General features: G+C 36.6%; 3 protein-coding genes across 4 annotated transcripts in view; 2 read left to right on the forward strand and 1 right to left on the reverse strand.

The window, feature by feature from the left end:
- The first annotated feature begins 950 nt into the window (after positions 1 to 950).
- fhip2b (FHF complex subunit HOOK interacting protein 2B) lies at positions 951 to 14,668 on the forward strand. The gene is made up of 17 exons (XM_007229347.4): positions 951 to 1,174; positions 3,524 to 3,602; positions 4,409 to 4,578; positions 4,775 to 4,879; positions 5,543 to 5,662; positions 5,800 to 5,979; positions 6,791 to 6,987; positions 7,402 to 7,525; positions 7,907 to 7,983; positions 8,308 to 8,506; positions 8,787 to 8,950; positions 9,055 to 9,177; positions 10,460 to 10,550; positions 10,677 to 10,820; positions 10,934 to 11,074; positions 12,596 to 12,696; positions 13,071 to 14,668. The coding sequence occupies exons 1-17, from the start codon at positions 1,124 to 1,126 to the stop codon at positions 13,195 to 13,197; spliced, it is 2,193 nt and encodes a 730-aa protein (XP_007229409.3). The 5' UTR covers positions 951 to 1,123; the 3' UTR covers positions 13,198 to 14,668.
- Positions 14,669 to 15,395: 727 nt separating this feature from the next.
- On the reverse strand, positions 15,396 to 20,030 carry nudt18 (nudix (nucleoside diphosphate linked moiety X)-type motif 18). The gene is made up of 4 exons (XM_007229348.4): positions 19,813 to 20,030; positions 19,427 to 19,676; positions 17,867 to 18,080; positions 15,396 to 16,651 (listed from the first exon to the last, which is right to left on the reverse strand). Exons 2-4 carry the CDS (start codon positions 19,583 to 19,585, stop codon positions 16,017 to 16,019), a joined length of 1,008 nt encoding a protein of 335 aa, XP_007229410.3. The 5' UTR covers positions 19,586 to 19,676; positions 19,813 to 20,030; the 3' UTR covers positions 15,396 to 16,016.
- A 1,854-nt stretch (positions 20,031 to 21,884) lies between these two features.
- The window catches only part of adam9 (ADAM metallopeptidase domain 9), a 56,483-nt gene continuing 51,647 nt past the window's right edge, over positions 21,885 to 26,720 (forward strand). For both annotated transcript variants that reach the window (XM_007229346.3, XM_015604366.3), the window contains exon 1: positions 21,885 to 22,314. In XM_007229346.3, the coding sequence (XP_007229408.2) occupies positions 22,233 to 22,314 (82 nt within the window). In that variant the 5' untranslated portion in view covers positions 21,885 to 22,232. The remainder of the gene's footprint in view (positions 22,315 to 26,720) is intronic.

Here is a 26,720-nt window from a genome sequence, read left to right on the forward strand (position 1 = left end):
CTGAATATTTTAGTAGATTTTAAATCATTTATAGCAGTTACTGAATCGTTTATAGCAGTTACTAAATATATAGAGATACAAAATAATTTATAGCAGTTACTAAATCATTAATAGCAGTTACAGAATATTTTTAGTAGATGTTAAATCCTTTATAGCAGTTACTGAATATGTTTAGTAGATTTTAAATCATTTATAGCAGTTACTGAATCGTTTATAGCAGTTACTGAACATATTTAGTAGATATAAAATCATATATAGCTGTTACTAAATCATTCATAGCGGTTACTGAATATATTTAGTAGATTCTAAATCATTCATAGCAGTTACTAAATAATTTATAGTAGTTACTAAATATTTTATAGCTGTTACTAAATCATTTATAGCAGTTACTAAATATTTTTATTAGATACTAAATCAAGTACACATGATACTGAAACATTTATATTTTATACTAATTCATATATAGATGATACTGAATTGTTTGTAGTAGACTTGTTAATTTACAGCAGCAGGTCCTCAACCTGTATATTCCTAATCTCTGGACTGTGCTGCCCTCTCGTGGCCACTGTTCTGAATACCCGGACAGAGCTGGTATGAGCTGCTCTTCAGCGCTTCTCCAAAGTGACAAAAACTAAAGCTGATTTAGCCCAAAATCACACCAGCAACACAAATACAATACAGTGGAGTTTTTACTGTTAAAAATGTAATTACAGTAAAGAGAGAGAGGAATTCCATATAAATCAATCGTAACACATAATGTTACCTAGCCAAAATTACACTAAAACGACTTCATAGATCTGTAGATATGATCAATTAGCTAATATCTAAAATTATAGTTTATCTTGAATTTGAGCTTTTAATAGTAAAAACTAAGTAAGGACTTGTTACTCCTCCACTAGTTCAGTTCTCTGTATGGAGCCCAGCAGCTCTGCGCCACACAGTGAGTGAGCGTGTGCGCGCTGTGCCCGTCAGACGGCGCCGTGGAGCGGCTGGAGGCTAAAGAAGCTAAAATGCGAACTAGTTACATTTTCCAACAAGTAGCTCGCGCGCTAAGCTAAATACGGGATTACAGATGTGCATATCGTCGAATTATGGTGGTTAGAAAGCTGAAAGAGGCCGTATAATGGACGTTTTAAACAAACTGACGACTCTCTTCCAGCAGGCCCTGGAAACAGTAAGTTAAAGTTCTACTTCAGCGCGAGTCTCTATAGGCTGCGTTAGCTTAGCAGCTTCAGTACAGAAAACAGGGATATTTGGGTCAGTCGCCTGTTCGCTTTAACACACTCAGAATACAGCGTGTAACGATTTTAAACAGATGTCACAGCTTGGTACTCTGTGTATACGCTCTCAAACGCATTATTAACGAGTTGTCATATAGTTTACCTGTTTATAAATACGTTAAAGGTGTGCTATATTAGCTGGACTGACAGCTAGCTGCTGGTTAGAAGTGGAGAAAACTTAAAGCTAGCTAGCGTTAGCTAACTAAGCTAACCAACTGGCTGTTGTTTTGGACAGCTTAGGTATTTAAATGTTAAGAAATAGACTTATATTTCCTTAAACTTTAGATGCAGGTGGTAGAAACCCAAAATAAACCTATACTGCAGTAAAATCGGTAGTTAGCTAATTTAACTGGTTAACCTGGTTAACTAAGGCTGAAGTTTGCTTCTTATTGAACTTTTCCGTTCCACCTTAAATAGTGCCAGCTGTACCCTTTAAGGTGGAACGAAGACTTCAACAACAACAAACCAGATTAAGCTTTGTTTACCTTAACCACAGTGAAATAAAGACTTAAGAGACAAAAAAACAACTTTCAAAACAATTCCAGAGTCGAGCTCTTTAACCTCTTGTTTGGAGCTATTGGATACATTTTATAAATACGTGAAGGTGTGCTATATTAGCTTGACTGCCAGCTAGCTGCTGTTTAGAAGTGGAGGAAACCTTAAGCTAGCTAGCGTTAGCTAACTAAATAACCAACCTATTTGATGTATTTTAGGTACATAAAGGCAGCTTGGGTATGAAAAATGTTAGGATATGACCTTATAATTCTCTGAACTGGAGATACAGGTGGTAGAAGCCTAAAATAAAACTTTACTGCAGTAAAATGGGTAACTAGTTAAACCTTAACAGGCCAGAGGTTTTGTCAATTTTCTACCTGATATTACACACCCAAATTAGAAGATTTTTGTTCAAATAAAAAAAAAAATCATGTTTGATAATAAACTTTACTACAAATTCTATTTGTAATTGTACTAGAAATATATAAAAAAAACATGTAAGTAAATCTGCAACTTTAAAAATATAATAAACAATCATAAAATTGGCACTTTCATAAACTTAATTTTAAAATCAGTAATTTCCTGAATACAAATCAAACATTTCACGTCCTCTAAACCTTTTATTTTGGTAGGGTCTCGTTTTCATTTCTATTTTCAAACCTGCAGAATTTGGGTTTGATTTATGTTACTGATTTAAAGAGTGGACACGCAGCCAAGTCTCCTGTAGGAGATTTCAAAGCTCTAAAAGTTTTCAGAATGTGAATAACCTATTTTACTGCAGAGAAAAATGGTTTTGTATCAACTACTCCTAAACCTATACTCCACAAAGCATGTTAAGGGGTTTTACCCTAGCTCCTTCAGTTAAGTTTGCTTCTTATTTCACTTCTCTGTTCCAAGCTTAAATAGTGCCAGCTGTACCCTTTAAGGTGAAAGGAAGACTTTAACAACAACAAACTAGATTGAGCTTTGTTTACCTTAACCATAGTAAAATAAGGACTTAATTAGAGGCAAAAGCATTTTCCAAATCCCAACTCCAGTCAAAACAACTCAAGAGTCAAGCTCTTAAACTTTTTGTTTGCTCTATAGACCTTCAGTGGAGCAGTTGAATATTTTTGAGCTATTTTTATTCTGTTTAGATTTGCTTGTTAGATGTTTCTTCTCATTTTGAATCATTTTGGTCTTAAATATTGCGGTATCAAATGCAAAGAATAAAAGGAAAGCAGTCAAAGTGCAGAATGATGTCATTTAACCTTAGGAAATAAACAAATATTGGAAAATCATATCGTTAGTTGACATAAAAAGTAGCACACATGCAAACTTTAAGAAAAGTGAATTACTTTAAATACCCATAAAAGTACAAGAACATTGAAATTAGGTTTAATTGCATTAAACAAAGTAAATCCATTGTTACTCTACTTCACTTTACAGTCACATATCTTCATAATCTCTTAAAGGATCTGCTGTTGTGTGCGTTTTTCCCCCAGGGTGAAAAAAAAGCTCAACATTCCTGCAATGTTAATCAAGTCCTGCAAGTCTGAACTAGACTGTACAAGTAGCTTTAGGTCGTGTTTTGGTCATTTTAAAGTATTCCCATTGTAGAAGTCTTTGAATTTATTTTTATGGATCCAAGTTGAAACACTTAAGACTACCATTTGTAGGCCCTAAAAATGCATTATTCCAGTATTCCACTATTTGATAATAACAATACACTTCCCTTATCTTTGTTTTGTATGTCTTTTGTGTTTCAGAGGGAGCCGTCAATCAATCTGCTTGACTCTTTCATAGATCACTGGAAAGGAATAACCAACTACTACATAGAAACTACAGGTAATGTCTGAGAACACAACATCATTTGCAAATGCAAGTACAGTATACTTCGGACTATAAGGCACACTATCAATAAATGTCTATTTTCTGTTCTGTTTTTATACATAAGGTGCACCAGATTATAAGGCACATTTTATAAAACACTGGTATGGAACAGGGGTGTTGCAATGTTTTCCTTCTAATTTAGCAGACATCCTTATCCAGAATAACTTACAAACTTACTTGCTTTATTGTTTACTATCAAAATATCCATATATAGTTTGTAGAGACAAAAATTAGAAAGATACATCTAGCTTCAATAATGTTTAGACACTTCAGAGAAAAGTGTTAGTTTAGGAATGATGAGTTAGTTAGTTTAGATGAGTCTTCAGCCTGCATTTCAAGACAGCGTGTGACTCTGCTGGTCTGTCACCCAGTGGAAGTTCATTTTACCACTTTGGTGCCAGGACAGAGAACAGTCTGTCTTTTATGGGAGTTGAGGGATGTTAGGTCAATTTATGACGTACTGGAAACTCAAAGAGCTTAAGAAGATGATATATGTTTAAGAAAAAGAAAAGCAATGTATACACAACATAACATTTTATTATTTATTCAAAATATAATTAAAAAGTATTCAGACATCATCATAGGCCATTCTTTAGAGTGTTTTTAAACTCTAAAATGCCAGCTGTATTACACCGTAAGGATTTAGTAACTACAATGACAAAAATGCAAAAAAGGCTGGCTTATTTATGTTCAGCACTTTGAATGTAACTGAGAGCACAGTTATTTGCATTTGCACTGCTGTCATTGTCTACACTGTATAGATGAATCTAGACCAGTGAAACAGACCGACATCCCATGGAGGCTGAAACAGATGCTGGATATCCTGGTGTATGAGGAGAAGCAGCAGGAAGTGGAGGAGACTGGGGCCTGCATGGAGTACCTGCTTCAACATAAAATATTAGAGACACTCTGCACACTGGGAAAGGCTCAGGTAACGCATGCATTCCCAGACAAAAAAACTTTTAATTTGGCTATGATACAATTAGTTTTGATAATCATGTGTATTGAATATAAAAATAAATCTAGGTAAGCTTATATATATCTTAATTTGCATTTTATTTAATAGTTAATTTATGTAAATATAAAACTCTCCTCAGCACCAACTCGATGTTCTCTTCTTTACGCAGTATCCTCCTGGTATGAGCCAGCAGGTCTTGGTGTTCTTCTCTAAGGTCCTGGCACAAATCCAGAAGCCAGTGCTCCATCTAATTAATGTGCATCGACCGATACAGGTGAAAGACACAATTACATACATATGTTCTACTGTAGTAGTTGTATTACTGAGTTGCTCGTTATGTCTCTACTGTACCAGATTCAAATCTACTGTGTATAAAAAAGCGCTGTTAAGCCCTAGTCAGATAAGATTAAAAAAACATGGTAGCTCCACTGTGACCTTTTTTTTAACCCAGATCCTTCAAAAAAGCCCTTGTGCCTTTCAATAAAATTACAGGTCGAAATGCCTTATGGTTTGATAATTTTAGCCCAATTTGGATTTGCATTTCTCTAAATTCCAGGAAGGTGTTATCTCGTGTTACATTAAAGTTTTTCTGGAAGCTGCTTCACATAAAAATAATTTCCGCTGTGATGAGTTTTCTTTTTATTACTAAGCAGATCTGTAACTTTTTATGCAGTCTAACTGATAAACGAATTCAGTCCAAAGATGGCTTTGGCCCACATTTTATAATTCTCTTGATCACTGTCATATACTATCACTAGTCATGACCACAACATTGATAATATAAGCTCACTTACCCTATGATGATTTTAGCACCTTCCAAATGTGAGAAAATAATTACATAGATGCAGATTTTATGTATCAGACATTTTGGTGGAAGATTGATTGATGTTTTTATGTATGTTTGTTTTTTTTGTTTTTGTTTTTTTTTATACTGCAGAAACTTATTCGTCTGTGTGGACTCCCCAACTCCAACACAGAAAAAGAGGAGGCACAATTTATGTTTTTTGTTTGTTCTAGAGTAAAAAAAGATCCATATGTCCTCAATTACATCTTAGAGGTACAATTTTTCTTTTTTCCGTTGTAGTTTCTAAATTTCTTCATTCTATACTTTTTTATTTTACATGATAAACATTGTTTTTTGTTTATAGAAGTAGAATTTTTTTTGGTATATAAATGAAATTTTCCATGATGCAGACTGCCAAGGATGGCAATCCCCAAAGATCCAGCTCTGTCTCAGAGGACAGTACAGAGGAGAGTTTCAGTGAAGTGTCCAGTCCAGCCAGTTCACCCTCTCCATCCACTCCCTCATCACCTCCACAAAACACGTCTCAGCCAGACATCATCGATGTCCTCACACAGCTGATGAAGAGCCAGGTAAGCACAGTCTTGTGTTCTGTTTTTGATGGGAAATTAATGAGTCTCATTTGGAAATTATATTAATCAAGTGGTAGGTTTTGATACTGGATACTGCATTACCAGAAAAATGATTTAAAGCTTATGCAAAGGTATCGTTAGATATATGCTATAAATGATATTATTTAGCTTTAGGAACCCAAAGAGGAATCGAGAGAATTATTGTTACATTTTACTAGTGGTGAAAAATGGTTTGGATGTGATTGGCTGATATTTCTCTGATTTAGCTGACCCCTAGACCTGATGAGGTCAGCTCTATGTTTCTATAAGGCTCCTTGGTCATATAAAGCTAAAGTTGCAGTAGGCCATGGAAGTGTGTGTTATACTCATTTATGTTATATTACACAGGAATTCATAGGTTCTCTCAGCAGGTTCTCAGGAGTTTAACAGCGTTTTTAAGTGGGGTTGAATCCAAATTGTTATGTACTTTGCAGAAGCCCCTGACAATGATAAATCACTAACCTTTTCAGGCAAACTTAATGTGGCATACTGAAAGATGATGATGGGTGATCAGTATTAGACCCCAAAACACTGATCTGCCCATCTCTATTGTTTATTGCGTTTATGTTTACCTGCAAATAATTCTAATTTTGTTTTATTTATTGTCCAGAACAGTGCAGGATGAAAAGCAGACAATTGAATGTATAAAAAGTCATATAAGTATGGCTGTGGTTTGCAGTAGCTCAAAATTATGTGATGTAAAGGGTTTTCTTGTGCTTTTAAATTGTTCCATCTCATTTTAATAAACTTTGTTTGTTTGTGTGTGTTTCAGAAAAGTCGTGTTGCTCTGCGGGCAATGGAGAGTGTGATGCTTCTGACCAGTATCGCTCAGGAGGATACGGCCAAGCTGCTGGCAGAGGAAACTCCACTGTGTGCCCTTTTGTCACAGAGACTGTGTGAACTTTACTGCACCATCCCCACCACACTCCACCCTGCAGACCTGCACAGCTACCCCCTTAAAAAATGGAAGTAAGTGGTCTCATCCAACATTAAATAACAATTTCCTTTCTTTAATAAATTGGACATCAACATATAGTGTTAGTGCCCCTCATCAGCATATGCTGAGGATGCAAGCAGCACCCAAGGTATTATTTTATTAAGAACATTAAAAAGGCAGTTGAATGAAGCTTATGAGTGCTTAATTTTATAATGACTAAAATTACTAATTTTCTAATAGCTATAACAAGGTAGGCTATTTGCTGGTTGCTGTTATATCTCTAAAAAATATCTCAATTTGAAACAAATGACATACTGTATGATTTGTTGCATTTCTAAAAATAATAATTATAGTTCTGCAGACTAAGGTAGAGGAGTGATTTAATGATTAACGTTTTCTTTATACTAAATATAGACAGGATCTGACACTGAACTTTGTTTTGACAGGACTCCATCTGCTCCAGACTGTTCTGCTACAGAGGAGAGCCCTTCAAGCTCTGCTCAGGAACACATAGACAACTTCTTCTCCTGGCTAGACTACTGTGATGAAATCATTAAAGAAGCACCAATGGTAAACTTCATTTTTAGTGTTAAACATGTTTCTATTTTATTCAGGGCTGCACCCTAATTATATTTTAATTGACTATATAGTAAGTGTGTGTGTATGCTTAAAAATGAAAATCATAATTAGCATTACCCCAGCCCTAAATTTATTTTTTTCGTTGCCTTTTGTTTTCCTCTGTAAAGCCCTAAAATGTCCTTTAATATGTATACATTGATCGAATTAAACAAAATGCTTAGCATGTATTTAAATGGATGATGGTTGATGGGTAACTGTTTAATTTTGTATTTTACTTGATTGAGTATTTCCTAACCTATTTGTTACTTGTCTGTACCACAGAACAACATATTAATCTAAAATGCATTTATTCTCTCTTGGTGTTGTGTGCAGGTGTTTGCTGTTACACTTGCCAAAGCTATTCACCAGCAGTGGCTTACAGGAATTGTTCAGCCTCAGCTGCTACAGATGTGAGTCAATGAATCTTTATATAAATCAATATATCACTCTGGGGGTTCTGGGTTCACAAAAATACATCCTGTGACCAACACAGATGCACAGCTTCTGGTTTGGTGAGAACACAGCATATCACCACAAACATCTTATCTTACACTTGTTAAGCATGGTGGTGGTGGAGTCCTATTAATATGCTGGGTCAAAATTGAGACGATGATCCCAACCAGACCAGGAAATTAATATAAAACGAATGGTCTAAAATGTTCAATTACACCATGCCACCATTTTTGTGCTTTCTTTGTTTGTACCTACATGCATATTTGTGTGTTTTTATGCAGGTCAGAGGCTGGGGTCCTGGTCCACACTGCTTTGCTGTCATGCACTGTGCGTCACATACACTCATCGGCCTTGCTGCAGGAGCTGGTGCACTTTTTGCTGGGCAACGACACACACCATGAGCAGCAGACAGACACACCCCCTCACACACACTTACTACGCTACCATCTCATCGAACACTGTGACCACATCTCAGACGAGGTTTATATTTACATTTAATTGGTTTATTTAAGATTCATGTCTATGCAAGACTCATTTTAATTATTCCAAAGTCAATCTTGCTAAATCTGAATAAATCAAAACAGAATACATTTTAATTTGATTATAACCATTTAAACTGTTTTTTCACCAAAATATAATTTATTTAACATCAATTTACGTTTATATACATATATTTTTTTAAAGTAATTATGAACAATTGTAAAATATATGTCCACTGCCTTTTAATCATTTTACTTAATTTATTATTTTTGTTCTGTAGATTAGCATCACTACCTTACGGATGTTTGAGGAGCTCTTGAAGAGGCCAGACAGAAACATCCTAAACAGTCTGGTACTGAGGAACCTGGAGGGCCGCAGCTACAGGCTTCCAGGATCAGGGGAGGACAGACCTGGTGCAGAGTGTGATGCCTTGGAAGAGTCTGAGTGCGGATAATTAATCCTACTAATAAGAAAGTGTGAGTGTTGTCATAAAAAGCCCCTGTACTTACTTTACATACACTCTCTCTCTCTATCTTTCTTTCACTTAGTGAGCTGGAAGAGGATCCTTTCTTCACAGACAGTGAGTTCAGTGGCTCTGAGTCTCTGCTATCTCTGTCCAGGGATGAGAGGAGGTCCAGTACTCGCACACAGATTGCAGAAACTGTTAACAGGTAAAACCAATACAGATTTTTTTTATTTTCAGGCATTTATGACATTCATGTCCTATTAAATGCTGTTTAGGATTGTAATCTCACATTGAAGATTTTAACTGATGTGTTGCTGTTGATCAATTAGATTATGAACAGTAGTGATATTAGTCTGCATATTTTCATGATGTTATTATTTTTTCCCTCAAATATGAAACTTGTGCTCTGCAGTCTTATTTAAAAAAATAAAATACCTCATAAAAGCATTTAAATAAAATAATAAAATTAAACAAAAATATTTGGTCCTCATTTAATCAAATTGATGAGGAACAGGTAATAAAATGCTTACATTCCCTTTGGGATCAATTAAGTATCTATCCATCTGTTTGAAAAGTGTATTTAATTTAAAGTGCAAAAGTTAGATCACCACACGGCCTACTATTTAAAAATTTCTTAAATTATAATCCATCAAGGAATAGCTAGTTTTGGGGTAAAGTGAAATGACTAATTCTGGAATGGCCAAGTCAGAACCCAGGTTTTAATCGTATTAAGATGGTGTGGGGTGGTTTGAAGCGGGCTCTGCATGAAATTATTTCTCAGAAATGGTCAGAAACTGGTACTGTATTTTTCGCACTATAAGATGCACCGGATTATAAGGGGCACTATCTATAAAAGTCTATTTTCTTGTCTGTTTTCATACACAAGGTGTACCGGATTATAAGGTAATTTATTTTTAAAGTCAGATGAGTGCTGGATGTTCATCTACACAAATTTCTCTCCTGAAAACTGTTCATTTATGTGAGCAAAGTGCTTTTGTTTATCTACAGTAAGCTTAGATTTCCAGATTTCCACTATGGATAGCCAGACAGCGCTACACTGAGGAACCCTTAGTGTTCCGGTAATCCAAGGCGATTTTAACTAGCAGTTCGTCCCACATAGCTTGTTTTAACAAAATTAAAGGATTTTAAGTACGCCTTATAGTGTGAGAAATATGGTAGATGGTTATAGGAAACATTTTATTGGGGTTATTTCAGCCAAAGGGAGAAATTCCAGTTATTGAGGCATGGGGTGGCCTAATGTTTTCCTAGTCCATGAGCTTTCTGACAGCTATAAAAAGCAGTATTTGGGTATCTTTTACACCTGAACACTTTATGTGACCAGTATCTGGATTGTATCATGGTAAAAATTTAACCACATGCATTGATACTCCAACTGCATCTCCAAGTATTCAGATTGAAATCCTATTGGTGTGTGGGACAAATTACACTGATTTTAAGGTGCTGATTTTTGTGCTCTATTTTTCTAGCTTTCTTTGCTTAGTACCTCAAGAAGCAAAAACAACTCAACATGTGCAAGGAGCAGGATATGACACATATGTCCACGATGCTCTTAAATCAGTAAGTACAGACCTCATGCAGTCTTACTATTGAGGAACAGTGGTACAGTATGTTTCTAAACCCCTAATATCTCTCTCTCTCTCTCTCTCTCTCTCTCTCTGTCTCTCTCTCTTGCTCTCTTTTCAGCTAAAAGAATGCACAGCTGTGTCTCTGGAGTGGGGCTGGCCAGATAATCCCAAACCTATTGATGCCCATTCCTCCAGTGTACACTTTTATGAAGGCCACTTTCTCAAAGTACTGTTTGACAGGGCATCACGCATACTAGAGCAGGTAGCCATACCATTTCACATTTTCTAAACACTTTTCATCGAAACAGCAAACTTTAAATCCAGTACATATCCATAAAAAAAAATGTTCTCTCTGTTCTTCTGTGTCCATGTCAGCCGTATGAGCTGAACCTGCAGGTGACGTCTGTGTTGTCCAGGCTGGCGGTGTTCCCTCACCCTCATCTCCATGAGTACCTGCTGGACCCCTACATCAACCTGAGCCCTGGAGCCCGCTCGCTGTTCTCAACCCTTGTTAGAGTAAGCATTTAACAAGATTGGTTTTCAACGATTAGTGAAACAATTACTGTCAATAGATTGATAACAGGATACATGCAGGGCTGCCGCACTGGATCTCTGGTGCACTGCTAGCATGTCTAGATGTTTCTCCAGGATGTGTCTCTGTTTTTGAGGCAATTTTATTTCGCATGGATGGCTGCAGCTTTTACAACACGTCAAGTGTAAACCAGCCTTAAAGGCTGAAGTGTAATGTAAATACCACACTATACATCAGTTTGAAATTAAATGGTGAACAAAGTTTTTAGAAAGCAGAGTGTTTCTTTAGCATCATCTCTGGAGGAGAGAAAAGGTTTCAGGTTACCAACTTAATCAAACGTTGTGGTATACAATAAACAACTCACAGCACATGCTGAATGAAATTCTAAATGAATTCGTTTTCACTCTGGTTTTATTGATTTACTTTATTGGTTTTATTGGTTAAAATAACATTAAAAAAGCAAAGCTATTCAGCTGCAGTTGACCATTTAATCCTGATTGAGAAATTCAGGTTAAAGTTTTTTAGTTATTTGTGTAGTATTCAGGAACAGGCAATGACCTCAGCCATTAACAACAACCAATTATATTTATTATTTTTTTTAAGAAAAATGAATCTAGCTTACTTTGCAGTACTGTAATTGCAACCTACTGACCTTTTGTGGTATGACTGTACTATCTGTAGTCTCAGTTTGCTATACAAGCAATAGGTAGGCAGGTAAGTGACTAGTTAAAAGCAGGGATTGAATACTAAACAGGCCTATCAGGCACAGGGTCCCAAGAGCTCTGGTGCTTTGCACAAATATGCTAATGTTATATAAAGCCCTATCCGGATGGCATTTGTTTCTCAGGGGGACGTCTGTGAAAAAAAAGTCACACTTTTACTTCGTGATAAAACGCTTGCATCCGGACTGAAATTGAAAAAACATGCCATTGCATTCAGTAGCTCCTCTATTTCCACTCGCTGTTGTGTTTATCGGAGCTGTGGGAGGTGTGCAGGATCACACACTGCTCTGAAGTATTAAAGTTTTGTGTGATGTGGTATTCCCAATACACACTGGCCTTTAGTCCGTGTTGAAGGAACATCCAGACATGTAGACTGTGTTGACACTGAAGCCCAGTAAAGATCTGAGGAAGTCTAAAAACCGACGAATGCCCTGTCAAATTGTGCAGGCAGAGATTCAGTAACACTCAGAGCCGGGTGTGACAGCGCAGTGATGAAACGCCACTCTACCCCAAATAGAATTCTCTACATTCTTGCACATGTGACATAGGTTGATATGTAACTCAGTGCTGTGTGCTGTTCTGTGCTGTGGCATGGACTGCAAATGGAGTGCATGTTCTCAAATAGATCTAACCGAGAAGCCCATGACTGTTAAAATTAAATACTATAATTTATACTAATACTATAATTTTAAGTTGGAAAATTAAGTTAGAAATTGACCAAAATATATATGTTTAAATATATATTTAAACATCTTCATGCCAGACATTTTATTTTTTCTGTAGGTGATAGGAGAGCTGATGCAGAGGATCCAGCACATCCCAAACTTCACACAGAGACTCATCCTGGTTAGGAAACAACTGATGGGCCTGGAGGAGGAGACCTTGTAAGATTAAGATTATTTCTAGGAGTGATTATAACTTTTTCTCTGGCTGATTTAGATTAAAAGAATACTCCATTTTTAACATAATCTTCTCTTTTTTTGTTTTATACTTCCATTCTTTACTTTCGTTACCCTATATCATATATTTCTGATTCATTTTAACATTTTTAAAATGTATAAATGATGATAACATAACAGAAATAAGGTTGGATATTGGAACTACAATTTGATTCTGATTGTATTTGTAGGTTTTCTGTACAGACAAATGTGTCAAAATTATTGTATTGTATTGCAGTTAATCAACTAATGCTAGAGTATTCCTTTATTCTATTCGATTTCTTGCAAGACATGACCAAGCTCTATTTCTCTTTCTGTAGGGTCGATCATGCAACCCTGTTAAAAGGAGTGATTGTACTAGAAGAGTTCTGTAAGGAGCTTGCAGCCATCGCTTTCGTAAAACTCCCCATGGGTGATCAGGAACACCTTGCTGCCTTCAGCCCTTAAATAAGGACAGTACTGAACTCTTATAGTCATCTCTCTAAAGGACTGAATCAGTTGAGCAGTCATCTCAGTCTGTTTGCACAGATTAAGGTGAGACTGACACTGCTAGGCAGGGTACAGTACTGCCGTGACTTTCTGAAAATACTGAGGTACGGTAAGTATAAAATTGGCCATGTTGTTGGTCACATGTTTGATGAGAGAGTTAATTTCTTCATTGGCCTTGACTCCTAAAAAAAAGATAATCATGCTATGAATAAATGAGCACCCACTAATTAGCATCATGCCAGCGGCATTTTCATGCTAATTGTGAGCTGTTAGCCACATTAGCGTGTTTGATTACCAGTAATCTATTCATTTAAAATATCACAAGGCTGCATGCTACTATAGAGCAGTAAATATTGATTGCCATCAGCCATGTGCAGCCATGAGTGTGGTGAATGGAGAATGCCAGTTTTCAGACCTGGGGTCTTCACAGAGCTGCTTATTGCCCAAGAATGTACTGGTCAATAAGCTGGTAGTCTCATTAAATGAAATATTTTACTTTTTGATTGACTGGTTAGTCTAGAAAAATGCCTTTATGTCTTTGGCATGAGATATAATGGATGGCATGTCCTTAGTCTTAATTAAAAGCAGGGTGCTCAAATGTGAATGATAGAACTTTTTAGTAGGTACTGTTTACCTACAGCAACACATAAAACTAAACTAGATTTGTAATTTTCACAAGAATCAAATGAATCAACACATTTTTGCTTTTTAAATACTTTACTGGGTGAAAATGGGGATGTAATATATATTTTACTTCTTACGTGGAAATGATGCACAAGTACAAAACAAGTGCAATTTACTAGAATTTAATTTATTGGCGACTAAACTGTACAGTGCTGCTGCCCCTTCCTGGCCTTGAGAACTGTGAACAGGGCTCTAAAAAGGCTTGCGAGTGTCCCGATGAAAGCCTGTATTAAACCTTATAGGTCTGAATAATGCAGTTAGGGTTGTGAGCTGTTGCACATATTCTCCTTTTTTTTTTACATGCTGATTACTTATAGCACAGCAGTCATTTATTTAGGATCAGTGGGGTGGTGATGACTTTTAATGAGTTTTTATTGTTCAAATGAAAAAAAAAAAAGAATAATAATTGGGACACTGAACCCCTTTCTATGCTTGTACTACTATTATTATTATTATTATTATTATTATTATTATTATAGAGCTTAACATTTGTATGCAAAAACAGAATTTTCTATTTATCTTTAAGCTATCAACTTTCATGTGTGGTAATTTATGTATGAATAATTATCAATTTCATCTTAATTTTACATTGTATAGCTGAACCAACAGATAAGGGGTGTGCAATTATTCTTACTGTTTGTTTAAATGTTGGACTATGTGGTATGTATGGTCAATTTGACTGTACTCTTTTTCCACTCTTTACCACTTTTCTCAATGAAGATGACTTTGTATGGAGAAGAGATAACAGCAGATGTGTGGTGTCTTTATTCTGCAACCTTCTATTGCTGTCTCAATATTGCGTATTATTTCCAGTGATGTTAATTATCATGTTCATAAGTCCACTTACACTACAGCAACATTGTTTTCTGTGAAAAGGCTGAAATAGTCTGTTACAGTGAACTGGTTTATTATGAATCAGTTCAATATTTGATGCTAGGTATATGGCATCTACATTCATATAGCAGGTCTAAATAGTTAATGTGCAAGTAAATGCCGAATTACTGATCTGAGCACGGAATCACCAAGTCTGAGGTAAGAGTTTTGTAGCATTAGTTTAGGTGAAAGAAACTTTATCAAAGCCGAGAGGAGGGGGCCCGGAATCCGGCTGCGGGGAGAGCAGCGGCGCAGCATTGATAACATTTCTCAGCCACGTGCCATGAGTCTGATGTTAAGTGAAGTTTAAGGGTTAACTTTACCTTGCACTCAGTGCTATATCTTTATAAATAAGGCTGTATCTCTGAAAACATTTTGTCTTTTGAGTTTTAGAGCTGTAAAATTGACTGTGTGGGGAAGGCAGGTAGGCGTTCTCTACTGCAGTGCTGTTAGCCAATCAGAGGCGATATATTTGCATGTATAAATGTTCTGGAGCAAGAGCCCAAATCCTGTCTTCCTTCAGAGACCAGTAATTTGTGATCAGTAATTAGTGATCTAAAGCAGGGCTAAATAGAAACACCTGAGCCCTTTTCTTTCACAAAAAAACAGCTCACATGGCATTCATTCATACTAGAGACCACAACTAGACATTTAAAAATGAATAAAAAAACGATGGAATGACACCGGCTCCGGCACCAGCACTTTGTTGGTGGTAAAGAGGTATTTATGTCTTTAATACAGTGTAGTAATGCTGCATAGCGCATTTTGGCATGCTGAGGAATCGAAACAGTGCCTGGAGTCAATGCATTGACATGCGGTTCTAGTGTCAGTATGTGATTCACTGGTATAATTATAATATAACTTTCTTTCTGTGTCCTTTTCCTGTATACATTACATAAATATTTTTTCATAAAAACTGTGATTTCATTGTTTTTTTTTTTATACAATTCTAAAGCAGTGATGGATTTTTTTGAAATCAGCAAAGAAGTCTTCAACATTTCTAAAATGTCCTTATCCCATTATCCACTATAAACTCCGATAATATAGAACTCTGAAATCAATATGCAGTCTATTGCTCATTAGTTTGGTCAGATGAATGGTGTAAATGGCTTAGATAATAAGGTGTCGTTCTGCAACAGCTATTCCCAAAAACATCTTAAACTAACATCGGAGGCCATGTCCAACCATGCTTTACAGTCAGAAGATCTCAGTCCATCCCATCATCGAAGGCTGTATAAAGGTAGAAGGGAGTTATATTTTATTCTCTGCAGTATCTTTGTCCTCAGCCTTTGATTGATCACCTTATGCCATTTATATCTCTTATTCTCCAGTGGTGGTGGACTTTGATGATCTCCTGGAAACCCTTCTATATATTCCACCGTCACTAGTGTGTTCAAACAGAGCCCGTCTGTTTTGCCATGAACCCTCCCATTATGCTGCACGCTCAGGATCCCGCTGATGTCGACATGCAAGGCTTCACAAGGGACCATGCACTCCTGGAGCAATCTGCGGCCTGCCCATGTGACTGTGTGTTTTTTCACTGCTAGTGAAACAGGAAGGTGAGGGTGTGTCTCAGCATCACTGTCAGCAGAACCATTGCACAGCAGCAACCATACATTCTCTTCATTGTCAGGGTCACTGGGGGCAAAGACCAGAAGTATTCTCTGACAGACCACTTCACAGGGCAGGTCAGTGGGCAGACACACTGGGAACCACGGCTTCTGGTGGTACTTGAGGCCGGCCTCTATAAGGGTCAGGATGTCCCAGGCACGAAGAGGAAGATGTGCCTCTCGATCCCACCACTGAGCCTGCAGAGACTCAGAATCTGCTTCAGCCCTTGTCTTCAGACTGCCACCTGATGGAGGAGAGACAGTAGGACTGGTGTGAATAAAAGGATCTGACCACACCGGGACAAAATCAAAAATCAGCCAAGAATCATCCCAAACAGTTATTTAGCATGAATTTAATTCAGTAGTTGTGTATTATAGAGATATGAAACATAATGAAACCTTATACCCAGGGGTTCGAATTGGAAAGACCAATCAATCATTCGATCAACAGACTGTAGCTTCATTGTATATAGCAATGTATTTCATCAGCGCCAATCAATAACCTTAAATACCAAACAGCAACTTCACAGGAGAAGGACAAATCCTACCCAACATTCATGGTAAGTCAATGTACAAACACTTTCAGTCCGTAATTTTTTGTTGAGAAAGTGCAATTGCACTGAGCATACATAAGAGTACTTTTAAAATGTGCATTTCATAGCAGAAGAATGCAGTGGTTTTATCATCTTTCTTTGGTTTAACCATGCATGAATATGCAGATAGAGGCTGAGGTTGCTGTTCTGTTTCTCCACATTAGCAATCACTCTAGCAAAGTAGAAGCATTAGCAACGCTACTGTTGCTCAGGTAACCAACAAAAACTGTTGTGGCCAGAAAAAACTCTCGTAAAGACTTGCCAGACACCACACTGTTTTCGCCACTTGTCCCCTTCCACTTACCAAATACCACTGTGATTAATTTAAAAGAAAAGTAGTACTGAATAAAAAGTATTTTAAATGTTTAGACACTAGACGTACAGTATTTTAAGCCTAGAGGTTGTTAATTTCCACAATTCTACAGTTAAACTCACCATTTAAGGGCTCAAAGCATTATGTTTACATGCGGAAGAGTAATTCAAATTGCTTATTACTATTAGGTTAACAATAATTGAAAAGCTAATAAAGGATTAATAGCCAACTCATTATAAACAATGTCAGCTGGCTTTTGACATGAATGTTGGAAGAAAAAACCCTTTAAAGGTTTTTTGATTTCCCACCTCTGGAACATGTACTGATTTTTGACATAATAATGGGATATCTGCCATAATAGAATAATAATATTATAACTTATTAGAAATTTTGTTTTAACTACCATTACAATAATCAACATGTACAACCTACCAACTAATATCGTCATCATCATCATCATTTGCTCGCTGATCCACACCTATCATAGACCAAAGATATTCAGCTAGATCAGAGACCCTCTCTAGTACTGGTACCATGATTCACACCATCCTGACCTGTGATCTCAGCGAGGAAGGTGAAGCGGATCCACTGCGGGCCGCTTTCCTGCACCTGCAGCATGGTGACCGGCTGACAGTCCACTCCAGCCTCCTCTTTCACCTCCCTCTGCACAGCCTCCTCAATACTCTCCCCCGGTTCCATGCGGCCTGCGGGAAGGTACCACTGCCCATAGCAATCCTTCTTCGCCTCCTGCACCATCAGCACCTCCCCCTACAACCCATTAACACACACAGTTATATGTAGAGCCTTCTTTAGAGTGCATTATAGATTGTTTTAATCAAAGACTGGGCCAAATGTGTACCATCTGGATGCTTTTGAGGACTATGAGATCTGTAACTCTAATCTAATCTGAGGCCAGATTTATCAAACCTGTGTTCTTCTTGGACAGCAAATGGACAGAGTGACCTCAATGTGACCATTTGAGGATGAGATTGTGGGTGAGATGAAGTCTTCATTTGTAATTTAATTGTTGCTTTTAGGTGTAGGACCTTGTTAGTGCCATGTAGTTAAATTTGAGTGGGATAGTAGAGTATAGGAGAAGGAAATGGGCCCTATGTATAACACTAGTTTTTAGTTTTTAGGGATTTGCCATCTCCTACTACCTGCAACTAATTACACAGGAACACATTTGCCAGTGTTTTTCACAAATTATTTGGAGCTTGCACACTTTATAATTTTTTAAGCTAGCAGGGCGAAATTTTTTGTGTTTCTGGTCAATACACTTATTCTATAAAGCATGACACAAAGGAAAATATCAGGAGTGCCATATTGTGAACTAGAGTGTCTACTTAATTAACCAATGTTATATAATTAGCTAGTAATCCTAATGCTGAAACTAATGTGCATTACTTGGAAATGGTTTGTTTAGCATAGCCGGTGGAGTTCCAAAGGGTTCTACTGTATATTCTGCAGAATCTGTGCTATTTGCATCCCCAGTAAATTACATGTAGAAATGTGCACAAAAAATAACTGTAAAATACTTTTTACTATTAAGTCTTGTTACTTTCGGTCATTTAACTTATATAAAGAGTAACAGGACACATTTACACATTTGTTTAATAAATTGCATGATAATAAATGTTATCAATTTCAGGTTTGGGTCTAAGATAAAAATGGCTTTGTATATTTTAGAAAAAAACTGTGCATGCATATATAGTGATTATTTTATCGTGAGTTGTCATTAGATTTAATGTTGAAAAAACATAAGATAAGAAAATAAGTTAAAAGTTAAATAATATAGTTAAATAAAGTTAAATTTAGAAGAGTTGCTACTAGCAAATGGCATCAAGCCCAGGGCCTATTAAACTGATGTTAATCATGTTTTAACTGTAGCTAGTTAAGGACGTACAAGGCCGAAGAACTGAAGTGTGGGCTGCTGAACTAGTTTAGTACTGAACACAAAATAATGTATTTTCTAAGGTTATCTGGCATGCCACAGTTTAGAACCCCCTGTATTGGAAATATGGATGTAGGTTCTACACCACTCTTATTTTAGGGGATTTCATGTATTAAAACATACTTTAACATCTACATCCTAAAGAATGAGCCCACATTACCTTGGCATTGAAGATGACTGCAGCAACAATATAACAAACATTCGACCTAAGGGTGACAGGCTTCGGCTCCTCGGGGGTCCAGTCATATTCTGTGACCTCCAGTCCTTCACCGTTCAGGATCTTCTCCACGGTTTCTTCTTCAAGTCCCTCAGAGCCCATATTGCTGATTGGGACACCGCCAACTACAGCCAATTCAGTTTCACTTTGGTTCAGCGCCGTGCTGAGCTAATGCCTCAACCACCGGCCAGTTCTGCTCGCCGATAAAAAAAACAAGAGCATAAAATATATGTTATATCGCTTTTATTACGAATTAAAAGTTATATCAGCAAATTGTTATCAAAATGTTAACCATAAAAAGCGAAATGCGCATAGCTGTGTATACGTACCCACAACAAGCCTGCCTGTACGCAAAGCGCTGCTAGCTGCAATGCTATTGGCTGTAAGAGTAAGGGACCGGGGTTAAATGACCAACTTGTTTTAAACAACGCACATACTTTATGACTTATTTTCATTTTGGGATAAAAATACGTACTCAATATCGGAAAATAATACTGATAATAGAGATTAACTACTGTTGCTAAACAGAAACAACGCTTTAGCAAAGTTATAAGACGGATCTAATATCGAACCGCTAGATGCAATTTTACATAGTTTTGAGTACACCCCTACTTTCCCAAACAAACTGGGGCGAAGAAACCTAGTCATACTAGCTTTTCGAGATCTTACCGCAGAAACGCAAACACAACTGTAGCGTTAACTATAACGCTTGTGGACATGGGTTAAAATGCATTTATCTGTACTTATACTTAACGAGCCCAGGAGTTTTGTACCAAAACTGCGTTAGAGAAGTAAAAAAAAATGTTAGGGACACCGATGGGTGCATGTCAAATTGGCGTGTAGTTCCCTAGATAGTTAACAAGCTGAAGTAAAAGTGTAACTGATAATACCTTAAAGGATTTGACAGACACTCTTATTTAGAGAAACTTACATTTACACTGTATGGGAGTGTAGTTGGATCCTTATTTGCAGCTTCTGATACATTTAGAGCCTTATTTGATGCATTTACATTGATAGGTAAATGTGAAGTTATTGGTGTAGTGTCCTTGTGGACACATGGTAGACCACCTAAATGATGTTCCAGTTATTGTTGGCTACAGTAGTGGAATTCAACTGCTCAACTACCTGAACATATTTAAACCAGTGATATTTTTGCCTGGTCCAGCTAAATATCTGTTTGACGAAGAACCAGCAAATATTCAACCAATGATCATCTGAAGTCAGTCACCCTCAAAAGTTAGCCTAAGCTGTATTTTCTACATTAATGTCCAATTCCATGCAATCACATAATTATCAGCCAGTCAGGTATTTGATTGCCCATGAAAATCCATGAACTGTTAAGTATAAATATTAGTAACAGTCTAATGTTGCATTCAGGTTCACTTAGGAAGCTTGGTTCTTACATCTTTTGAGCTCATAAATTTACGACATGATTTCTTTACAAGTAGTTTAGGTAACACAAACATCCTATATATTGTTTTTTTTTCTTTTATGTATCTGTGTTTTTCTTTTACCAACAAAAAACAAGTATGTTCAGTTAATGTAATCAAAACAAACTTATAAACAGCAAAGTATCCAGTAGAAGTATCAGTAGCATATTGCAGTTGCTGTTATTGAAACAGCCCTAACTCTTAAAGGTACTGAGAAAAAAATCCCTGTTTTTCACTGGAAAATTAGAAAATTTTGGTGGTATTCATGTACAATAATCTTTATGACTGTGTATTAGCAAAAACCTAGAGATACAATAGGTGTCATTGCAGTTATGATTTAATATATTGCAATACAGTAAGCATCGTGATATTTACAAACAGCTCTGTAAATAAAAAAGAGGCCACTTAAAAATGATACATTTCTTTGATTTTACCAAATTGTAAACCTCTGGAATATAATCAAGAGGAAGGTGAATGATCAAAAGCCATCAAACTGCTTGAATATTTGCACCAGGAGTGGAATAAAGTCATCCAAAGGCAGTGTATAAGACTGGTGGAAAAAACAAGGGTTATTCTACCAAATATTGATTTCTGAACTCTTAAAGCTTGAATATGAGTATAAGTTTATTTTCTTTGCATTATTTGAGGTCAAAAAGCTCTGCATCTTTTTTGTTATTTCAGCCATTTCTTATGTTTTGCAAATAAATGCTCTAAATTACAATATTTTTATTTGGAATTTGGGGGAAATGTTGTGCATAGTTTTGTAGAATCAAACAACAATGTTAATTTTACTCAGATATATACCTATAAATAGCGGATTTAGAAACTGAAGTGGTCTCTTTTTTTTTCATAACTGTATTTTAAAACCACACATTCACTCAGTACTGAGAGTAGGGATTAGGGCGTAGGGAGCCACTTTGTGTAGAGGGCATTGTTAAATGAGATGTTCCCATTGTCGACCTCTGTCGTCGGTCTGGGCTTCATTGCAAATTCACGTCCGACCCTCATGAGTCTACAAGCTTTCTGTCGGATAAGCCAGCAGTCCCATTTCTGAGAGGATTACTTTGAAAACAGTCGCCTGTGTGGAGGAACATGCTTATCTCAGCAAGCTTTAACTGAAAGAGGCAGAGCGGAGATGAAAATGAGCAGGTAGCTGAAGTTCTTTACGGCTGTTTTAATTTTTTACCTCCTGATAGGAGCGTTATGTGGAGTCCAGCGGGCTCTTTGCCATTGCTGGGAAGGCGACGCCTGGATAAGGAAAAGCTACCAGAAACTGACTGTTAAAAATCCTCAATTCACCGAATTATTTTGGAGAAATAATGGCTGTTTTACAGTCTTCTCTTCGCATTCAGGCAGCGTGTGTCCTGTTTATGCTCTTCCAGCTTTGGGACTGCAGCGAAGGTAAGTAAACAGTAAACACTGGGGAGCTCCATGTCGGCTTTTTACAAGTTTCCGGTCCACCTTAAATAGTGCAGCAGTTTTACACAGCCTCGCGTCAAGGCGCCAGACCGTTACTATAGCGCTTTTTAAGGTGGAACGGAACATTCGAAGTTGAACCTTCTCAACACTGTTACAGTTTGCAGAAATCAGTGTTTTTGTTATTATGACGAGGTTTTATTTCTGTTCCATCTTTCTGAAACATTTTTTAGTAAAAACTTAAGAATATTAAGCTGTTATTTTAATTTGTATTAAACTAAAAGTTTGGGACACTTTATATATCTAGGATAGTTAACTGTTAACTAGCTACGTTAACAGTAACATTTTGAAGACTGGAAATACCTTTACCAAGACAAAAAAGAGAGAGAGAACAAATTGGGAAAATTGCTTTTTAGGTTTGTTTGTACATTTTTATATATTTAAATATATTTGACCATTTAGTCTTTTGTATGGTAGAGATGTTTTTACTGTAAGCAGGATCACGTCTAGTCTACACACAGACTTGTGCTATCTCTGACTGTAGGAATAGCAACTATCTAACCTACACGTTTAAGAAGCTTACAGGTGCTCTGTAAAAGCTTATGTGTGTTAATGCTCAATGTCTGCATAGTGAGACTACACATAGACTAAGGACACACATATCCTGTATTTCATTTTTTTGTAAAGTATTGATAATTTGTTGTAATATAAGAGAGACCAGGGGTGGTCATTAATTTTTCCAAGGGGCCATAAAATACACTGAAACTGTTTTGGAGGGCCAGACCAACAGATTCAACCCAATGTGTCTCAGTGTTATTTTTTATTTTTACAACAAGACTAACAGGCCACTTAAAATGACAAGTTTCTTTGATTTTATCACATTAAAAACCTCTGGAATATAACCAAGAGGAAAATGGGTGATCACAAGCCATCAAACCAAGCTGAACTGCTTGAACTTTTGCACCAGAGGTGGCATAAAGTTATCCAAAAGCAGTGTGTAAGAGGTTGAGGAGAACATGCCAAGGTGCTTGAAAACTGTCATTAAAAACCAGGGTTATTCCACCAAATATTGATTTCTGAACTCTCAAAACTTTATGAATATAATCTTATTTTCTTTGCATTATTGGAGGTCTTATTTCAGCCATTTCTCCTTTTCTGACAATGACAATATTTTTACTTGAAATTTGGGAGAAATGTTGTCCGTAGTTTATAGAATAAAACAACAATGTTCATTTTACTCAAACATATACCTATAAATAGCAAAATCAGAGAAACTGATTCAGAAACTGTGCTCTCTTATTTTTTTTCCAGAGCTGTATGTCGAAAAGAATACTGACGGTGTTCTAATTCGTGAACTTGCTCTACTTAAATGCTTTGCAAATAAAATGGGAAATTCTCCATGTCATATGCCAAGCAACATCAGCATTGTGAAGCAGTGGATCTGCATTTTGTGGTGATCTGCTCTGATGGAGCTCCTTCCATTGCTATTTGTATAAATGAAGTGGCAAAACTGATCATCCAACAACATCACTGATCCTCTCAGAGGTTCAGGATCTATTGTAAAGCCTTCCTAAAAGAATACTGGCTGTTATTGCAGCAAACTGGGACAAACTCACTATTAAACTCCTTAATTTAAGAAGAAATTTAAGAAATGGTGGATGAACAGGGGTCTACAACCTTATCACCAGTGTTTTTCAGAGAATAGGGAAGTGGAACTTCTTAGTCTATCCTGCGTCTGTCAGCAAGTTTATTAGGCTTTGTTGTTCTCTTTGTGGATCCTTTTGGTATAAAGATAAAAGCCTGAAGCTCTAAGTTAAAGTGTGCAAACAACAAACAATAAAGCGGCAGAAAACAACAGAATGCCATTAAATCCAAAAAAATGTATATTTGTATTTGTTTAGTTATATTGCCTCCGTCCCTTAGTATTGTTAAGTAAAGATTACGCATTCATACATGCTTAATGTTTCTCATGATTAATCTGAAAATCATGAGAAATCATATCATGTGACCAAGTTTACAGAGATTGGTGATGAATTAACAGTAATATTTAACAATATTTAACAGTGTCACTACTACCGGTAGCAGAGACTGTAGCATCCTCTCACTTGCTGTGCACATCCTGATTGTAACTGCAGGATTAGTTCACAGAAAGTGAAAGTTGGACATCACTTACTTAAGTCTCGTCTCTGAGGGAAACCGTGTGTAACAAGACAGAAATTGAACATTCTTAATACAATGTTTGCAAAGTGGGGGTTATTGTTTTCCTGTACTAATGCCAGCACATAGTCTGGGATTAGAGTGAGAAAGAGGCTGATGGCTGGCTGCTGGTGCATTTCCATAGCCAGTAAATCACACTGTGTGGTAATGAAAGCAGGGGACTTTGGGACACTTTACTGCTTACATTATCCATTTTCTCTCAGCATGACAGGACACAACCATTCAATTACTCACATTTAGCCTTAAAATTGTCCCAAGCAGTGATCCTTTACACAAAATGAGCATACAGCACTCTTAACACTATATATAAATGCGTGGAGAAACTGAGTCATGTTAAAGCGTTCAGAGCCATTTAAAAAAAGAACATGTTCAGGCTTTGCTGTCTGTTGTTCATCACTGGATATTGCCTCTATTGTTCCAGACCTGTAGGACACCTTAAAACTATATACCAGGGCTGTGTATTGGAGTCTTAGAAGCAGTCTATTTTGTATTTGTAAGTTGCTGTTGTTTACAGGTTTACAGATTTTCTATGCAGTTACATTTATACTAAATAAACAATAAGTAACATTTATTTTGTTGCAATTGTTTGTTCCTGAAATATTAATAAATTAATAAATATTTATAAAAAAAGTACCCTTAAATGAACACACAGCAAAATTGACAGTGTTAAATGAACTCTTCGAAAGTTAATTCAACACCATATGGAGCCATATATTAACTTTCTTTTTTTTAAGTTAATTTTAATTTATTTTTGTATATTTTCTGAACTTCACCCAAAAATACAGTATATACCATAACATTACAGTATATATAAAGCATAAAATGTGAGCTACACCATAGAATAAATTCCTTTTTTATCCTATCTAAGCTTTATTTAGAATAAAAGAGACGAGAACTGCCAAAAAAGCAGTGATTCTTCCGTAACACAATAACTCTTGGGTGAAGACCCTTATCCACCATCTAACCCAAAACCAAGAGGGTAGATAAAACTTTATCAGGACAACCACTACAACACACACACATGCTGACTGAATAACTCTGAATACTACCACCAACTCTGTGGATTGTTTACTACTGAGGGTTGTTAGAAAAACAAACTCCTAGAGTTGAAAAATGTTTACACTGTGATTTTAACACTGTCCATTTTACTGTGCATGTTTTTTAGGGCCAAATCATCACCTATTTCTTTACTAATTAAACGAAAAGTTCACTGTTATGTAGTCATTTTATGCAGTATGTTTAGACAAAAATGCCAAAAAGTGTTGCCAATATAGGGGGTGTTCTGGGGAGCTGGGCACGAGTCTGAGGTCATCATGCCCAGAGTTTGTGAAGCTCTCCAGTAAAGGACAGTGGAGCAGTGGGCTGTAAAGTAGATGAAATTGGAGTAGAAACGTATAGAACTTGACATGTGTCATGATTACTGCAGTTTAGGTATGTGAGCGGTATATTGCTTGGGGTGAAAAATGCTTAAATTTGTTCAGAGGGTTTATACAATGCATTGTGCTGCTTTATCTAGATTTTGCCCTGTCCAGGAAAACAGCAGGACCCCGGTCCTCTGACTGCTGACTAATAGCTCTGTCAGAGCGGCAGGATAGCTATGAACAGAGGACAGGTTTATAGCATTTCTGTGGGGATGTAATTGTGTTTAGTGAGATCATCACTACACTACCTCATCCCAAATAACAGAGCACCATCATTTTAGCGACCACAGTTTCACTGCTTCACAGCTAAGTGCTGGGAATCTTTGAACCCCTTTAGATCATGTCTGGCTTTAGGCATGGTGCTAATATGCTTGTTTATCTGCTTCAGAGAGTCCTATTCTACTGGCAGTATTTCTCTACAGAGATTGGACAAGCCTTTCATTAGAAGTGGTGTCCACAGACTTTTTAGACACTTTTAGGCGGTAGAGATGTAAGTAGTGCTGGACAATAATTTATCATCATTATTTATAGCGAAAGGAAATAGTATAATAATGTTAAAACCATTGCCAGAGGACAGAATTCAGCTGACAATATGGATGTGCAATACTGACAAAATAATATTGTGAATTTGTTTTTATTATATATTTTATTAAAAATGTTATATTGTACTAGGATAATAATGGCTTATTAAAAATAATAATAGAAATAAAAGTTTTACCGGGGCTGGATACTACAACAAGACAATGACCCTAA

The sequence above is a fragment of the Astyanax mexicanus genome, chromosome 12 (genome assembly GCF_023375975.1).
Source record: "Astyanax mexicanus isolate ESR-SI-001 chromosome 12, AstMex3_surface, whole genome shotgun sequence".
In the NCBI taxonomy this organism is placed as follows: Eukaryota; Metazoa; Chordata; class Actinopteri; order Characiformes; family Acestrorhamphidae; genus Astyanax; species Astyanax mexicanus.